The sequence below is a fragment of the Zosterops lateralis genome (genome assembly GCF_965231275.1).
Source record: "Zosterops lateralis genome assembly, chromosome: 2".
Taxonomy (NCBI): Eukaryota; Metazoa; Chordata; class Aves; order Passeriformes; family Zosteropidae; genus Zosterops; species Zosterops lateralis.
In genome coordinates this window covers 64,878,709-64,884,894 of record NC_139763.1, presented here as the reverse complement: position 1 = coordinate 64,884,894, position 6,186 = coordinate 64,878,709, and the positions used below count along the sequence as shown (strand labels likewise).

At 44.9% G+C, this 6,186-nt stretch overlaps 1 protein-coding gene across 1 annotated transcript; it reads right to left on the bottom strand.

Annotated features, from left to right (window-relative positions):
- Positions 1–367: 367 nt before the first annotated feature.
- ALG11 (ALG11 alpha-1,2-mannosyltransferase) lies at positions 368–5,327 on the bottom strand. The gene is made up of 4 exons (XM_083854986.1): positions 5,267–5,327; positions 4,159–4,389; positions 2,533–3,464; positions 368–762 (listed from the first exon to the last, which is right to left on the bottom strand). Exons 1-4 carry the CDS (start codon positions 5,302–5,304, stop codon positions 491–493), a joined length of 1,473 nt encoding a protein of 490 aa, XP_083711112.1. The 5' UTR covers positions 5,305–5,327; the 3' UTR covers positions 368–490.
- Positions 5,328–6,186: the final 859 nt, after the last annotated feature.

Genomic DNA, 6,186 nt, shown 5'->3' with positions numbered 1-6,186 from the left:
GCATCTCCACATCTTTCCTGAATTGAGGGACCCAAAACCCATCACCAGATTTGAGGTGCAGCCTCACAGTGCCAGATACACGCGTACTGTGGATTCTGGAAAAAAGAAAAATCTGGGTACAAAGACTACAAAACAAAAATGTTGACTTCAAAAAGCATGACTGCAGGTAGAGAGTCATGAAACACGTGAAGACCAAAAATATTCAATAAATAAAAGAACTTCTTGATGTAGTTCTGTTACTGAAGCACTATCATGGTTTGTGAATCCAGATGGTTTTTAAGTGCACTATACTCTTGTGTAGTTAACATAGAAGCATTTCTTTCCCAGGAAAAAAAAGTCTCTGTTACATAAAGCAGACAGCCTGGCAGAAAGAAAAACAACCTTTTTATTGAATGGAACCAAGGGATCATAGCTTAGATATATTTACACGTGCCACACAGTCAAATATAAAAAGTTAATTTTACTCATGTTCATTTTGACTTATATACACTTATTTAAATAAGGGCTCCACAGATAACAGGAATGTCTCTTCAAAATGTTGGTCAGAAAACCTGTGCACAGAGCGACGAGCGTTTTCTCTGATCTCCAGTCTTTTCTCAGGAGGCAAGGAAAAGATGTAAGCCATTGTCTCAGCATAACCATCTTCATCTTCTGCTAGGAAGCCTGTGACACGTCCTTCATGGGGTACCACGATGTCTAATTTGGGGCCACCAGAATTGTGAGCCAGGATAACTGTGCCAGCTGCCATACATTCAACTACTCCTGTAAGAGACAGAAAAAATGCTGATATGAGTGTGCACACCATGTGCTTTGACCCTCTGTAAAACACTGGATTGTTAAAACAACAGTAAATTTCACTACAGACTGCCATTCCAAATCAGCTGGAAAAAACAGCAAAAAAGGTCCCATAAGAAACATAAATTTAAATTTTTTAGTTCTAAGGACTGAAATAACAGTTTTTCTTAAACACATAAAACTGAAATTAGGTATCAGATATAACTGATTAATTTGTGGGTCTTGTAACATACCTGATTTGAAAGGTTTGCAAAGATACTGAGAAAAAAAACTTGACTACACACATTTCAATCAGAAAATATTCAGAAGTTCAGTATTTTGCAGATGAACAAATCTTTATAGCTTCTGACAACTCAGCAAGACCCTAGTAAAAACTCTTATCTCCACATCTCTATTTTTGATGGAAGAAATTTTAATGAAATGGGAATCAGTAAGCTTTCCCCAGCCAAAAGCTGTGGGATAGGAACAACACATAATGTACACAGCAACTTCCATTCTCCTCCATGGTTTCTGAACAGACCTCAGAAATGCTGATTTTTCTCATTTCTGATCTGACTGTTACCAATTTCCTCAGCTCAAACATTGCCTACTATAAAAAGTGCTCCAAAGTTTTGGAATATGTTTTTTACACATAAAAAGCCTGTTAGATATAGGTTAAGTCCTGCTCAAATTCAAAACCACAGTGTGATTATATCACTTTCAAAAAAAATTTTTTTTTGAAACTAAACTGTTTGGTGGGAGAAAAGGAAAAAAGAGAACACATAATTTCCAATATTTTGCTGTTGCTTCTGAGAGACACTTCAGTGTCAATTATTTTATACCAAGCTCCAACAGACTGTAAATTACTACACCTGATACTCACCTAACCTGCTTTCTAACAAAGTCTGAACAAGTTACCTGCAGTTTAGTCACACTATAACAGAGTATGGCATCCATCTGTTTGGCAACTAACTTACCTGATTTATAACAGATGGACAATCTGGCATTCTCTTTCAAATTCAGGACTAATCTAATCTGAAAAAACTGAGCCCCATACCTTAATTCTGGGTCCCAGCTCCTCTCTGGAATTCTGCTCCATGCTACACCCACCAATTTAAGAGCTTCATACATTTGCCTCAGCAGAGAGGCCTAATGCAATGAGATGACCAAAGGTACCTGGCAGCATCTACCATATACCTGGTGCTTATTATCTCACACCCCTGAAACAGCAGCTGGAGCCCCATGACATACACTGGAAATTTCAAATGGCATTTGAAGCAGGTGAAACACAATCAAAATCTCTAACATGGGTATCTACACATGAACTGTCTCTAAGCTCTCCTTGCAGTCAGTGGAGCCACCAGGGCACAATTTAAGGTGCTGAAAGAGAAGCACCTGCAGCCTCTTGAAGCTCTGGAAGGTTGGCAAACCTAACCCAAAGACAAGAGGGTGACCCATGACCTTGTAGGGCGGTAGCTGGAGGTCAGCAGGACATCCTGGGCAGCACTGATGGGACTAGCTCTGTGTTCAGGTGACCAGAGGATGCACAGAATTAACAGCCTATGACGACAGCACTTCAGCTTGCACTACAGTAGCATCTAGTGGTGCATCATCTGCGCCACATCTGCACTAGTGCTGTAGGCTTTATGGCAGCTGCACTGCCTCCAATGGGAACAGGAGCTGGACACCTGCTTGGCATGCAGACCTCTATGCTTAGACACCTAGGGACGAGCAGCTAAACACAGGAAATGCACTGACCGATCCCAAAGTGCTCATTCCACATGGTGTGCAGGCCGATGGTGGCCTCAGCCAGGTGTCTCTTCAGCTCCTCAAAGGGAATGTTAATCCTGAACACCACATCATCACTAACTCCCAGCTCTTCACACAGGCGTTTCAGCTTATTGACACGCTCCTCATCTTGCTGGTTACGACAGCCGCCGATTAAGATCAGCTTCAGTGATGGCTCCTGCCCCACTCTCTTCTCTTTCAGCAATTTAGCAAAGGCTCTGATTTGCAAAGGATGATCTTTTTCAGGCCTGAACTGGCTGACAGAAACAATGGAATATTCACTGGTGCTCTTTTCCACTTCCAGTGGAATATCCAGGAAAGTCTGAACATCACATGGCGGATACACAACACTAGTGCAAGCCCCGACTCTCCAGACGGAAAGGATGTGATTCAGTGTCCAAGAAGAATTCACCATAACCACATCACTGCAGGAACCAACCAACCCGTACAAGAAAGCGAAGAAGTAGTAGTAGACAAGTTTAAATTTGCTGAAGAGAGGACTGCTTGTAATGAAGGCAGCGTTGTTAAACCTGGTATCCTGATTCCTCACGACAGAGAGCATATCCGTGCTGATAGTGGGATAATGAACGTAGCATCCAACGCGACAACCCCCCAGGTATTTGAAGAGGGGAATTGTGAAGGCATAACCCATTGAGTCAATATAAATATCAGGAGCGCACTTCAGAAGAGCTTCCCAGCCAAGGAACACCGATCCTAAACTTTGTCCCAGCAAAGTGAAGTGAGGATAAAGAGAAGCTTCCACAAGGAAGCGTTTTTCTAGAAATACAAACTTCACAGGATGGATTAACTTGATATTGAATCTTCTGAAAGCGCCTTCTACTATTTCTTCTCCAGTGGCATCTCTATCACCAGTGTAAACAACACAAGTTACATTTCTGTACCTGTAAGAAGAAAAAAAAAAGAATTTCAAATATTCTTCTCTTCCCATTTTTCAGCAAGAAACTAAAATATAATCCACTTGAAAGTACTCAAGAATGTGAGAACAAATGTCTAGCCTGGAAATTATTTTAACTGAATTATACTTTTCCTTACACTTCCACAGTTTTTTTTTTTCTGATCTGCAGAGAAACATATGGCTGAGAACTTGGGGAATATTTTGAGTAAAATATAGAAGGAGCTCATTATTATTCTACAGACTTCAGAACACCTTGCTCTGCATTAGGAGATACCTATTTAGTGCACAGCATGAGCAAAATGCAAATGATGGCAAATCAGTGGATGTACCCATGTTAAATCCACTTTAGGTATTAATTTGTTTTGCCTCTTGCACCAAGAATAAAGTATAAAGATGATCAGTTATCTGCTGAGGAGTTATAACTATACAAAGTTCCATACCTGAAACTGAGGAGGAAGGAGAGGCTTTCTCAAAGAAAGAAAGGAAAAAAGTGAGAAGTGCCACAGCAGGAAATATCAAAATCTAAATGGATGAAGTAGAACGCAACCACATGAAACTCAGATGTAAAATAAAAGGGAGATTAATGACACCTACTTAAATATGTAAAATGCCAACATATGCATAAAGAATAGCAACAGCAGCCAAGAATAAAATAGTGTTTGATAAACACATATGCTTACTTTTTCTGGAGCGTTCTGATGGCACACCACAAGACTCTCTCCCCTCCACCTCCTGCATTGCAATAGGGGTGAAAAAAGCCCACCAGCAGTGGCCGCTTCCCATCTCTTCCTGCTGGCCTCAGCTGTTTCTTCCTCTGTATCCAGAGCCGTACTCCCCACAGCAGTACCACCAAGCAGATGCACAAAATTCCACTTAGAAATAATGCAGGGAGTAACAATGAGCACAGCAATCTGAAACAAGCCAGAAATTTTAAAATATGTAATTGCTTTAAAGGATTACTGTGTATGGCATTGAGTGAGAAAGACTTAAATGTAGAGCTACAGGGAGCTCGACCACTTCTTGAGTTCTTCTAACCTCAGAAATCATGAATGTGTATGACTGACAATTACAGATACGAAATTACTACTCTGCACTGTTTATCCGGAGATCTCTTTTTCCCCATGCTGTTACCTTGCAATCATTTATTATTGTTTATTCATGCCCTCTATGTTATCTGTCTCCACGGGCTCTACACACTTTGTAAAAATTGCATGCCCTTAGCAACCTGCCACACAACCTCACACAACCACATGCCCTTACACATTGCATGCCCTTACACAACCAGCATAGTGACTTCCAAATAGGTTTTTAAAGTGGTTTTTTTTCAGCCCAATCTCCTGTTAGGCTCGCTCTACAGCGAACTGCTTTGGTGCCAGCTTACTGGGGCCAGGCGTCTCCTATTCCAGCCGGCACTTCCCACTGTCCGGAGGCACGAACAGCTCCGGGGCAGCTCCGTGCAGTGTCTGTGTGCAGAGAGCCGCCTCCTCTGGTCCCTCAGTCCCTGTCAGGGTGTTCCCTTGGCTCTCCCTGGCAGCCCCGCTATCCCTCACAGGGACAGCGCTGGTTCCCCCCGCCGCGCCGCTGGCCCTTGGGACAAACAAACAGCGTTCACCCGGCCGCTCCCGTCCACCAAAGCACTTTCATCTTGGGCCGGGAGCGGCGGAAAAGCCCCTTAACCCAGGGGAGCCCGCGGCGGGGCCGGGCAGGCCCACCCGGGGCCCGAGGAGCGCGGCCTGGCACAGGCCGCCCTGCCCTGCCCTGCCCGGCCCCGCCCCCGCGCCCCGGTACCTGAGGAGCCCACACAGGCACAGCCCTCCCGACACCATCTTGGGCAGCGCCGCGTCGCCTTCCCGGCGGAAAGGGAGGTTCCCGGCCGGCGGGGCGGGGCCAGCCGGGCAGCGGCTCCCGCTGGCAGCGCCTCCGAGGGCTGGGAGCGGCGCCTCCGCCTCCTTCTTCGCCTCCTTCTCCGCCTCCTTCTTCGCCTCCTTCTCCGCCTCCTTCCCCGCCTCCTTCTTCGCCTCCTTCTCCGCCTCCTTCTTCGCCTCCTTCTCCGCCTCCTTCCCCGCCTCCTTCTCCGCCTCCTTCCCCGCCTCCTTCTTCGCCTCCTTCTCCGCCTCCTTCTCCGCCTTCTTCTCCGCCTTCCCCGCCTCCTGCTCGCCCTCCGCGCACGCAGCAAACGTGGGCCCTGCGGCCTGTGGGAGATGTGCAGTGCAGTGCTGAAGCATTGATTTAGAAGAATTAAAGACTTTAGTCAAAATAGATAGTGCTGAGATAATGTAGCTAGGACTTCCCTTTTTGTTAACAGAAGCCAGGCTGAAGGAACTGATAAATCATGGAAGGAACTGATAAATCAGGGAAGCTGTCAAACTAGGCTTTTGCATCCTGAATAATCAATAGACCCCATGAATACAATACAGTCATAAATCAAACAGTCCTGGAAAACAGGATTCAGCTGTCAAAGGTTAAAAAGTCAAAGAGAGGAAGACCCATCTTACTTCATCATTTTGGGACCCCACCCCATAAAAAAGACCACTGACCCATTTCAAAGAACAAACTCCCCATGCTTAATGGCTTTTTGGGCTAATTACCATACAGAGCGGGGAATGGGATGTACCAGAGTTATGAATATGCATTTGTGTTTTGGGTATTCAATACTCCTGTACATAAAAGACCCTGTGATCATCTGTGGATTGTGTGTGTGTATTTGG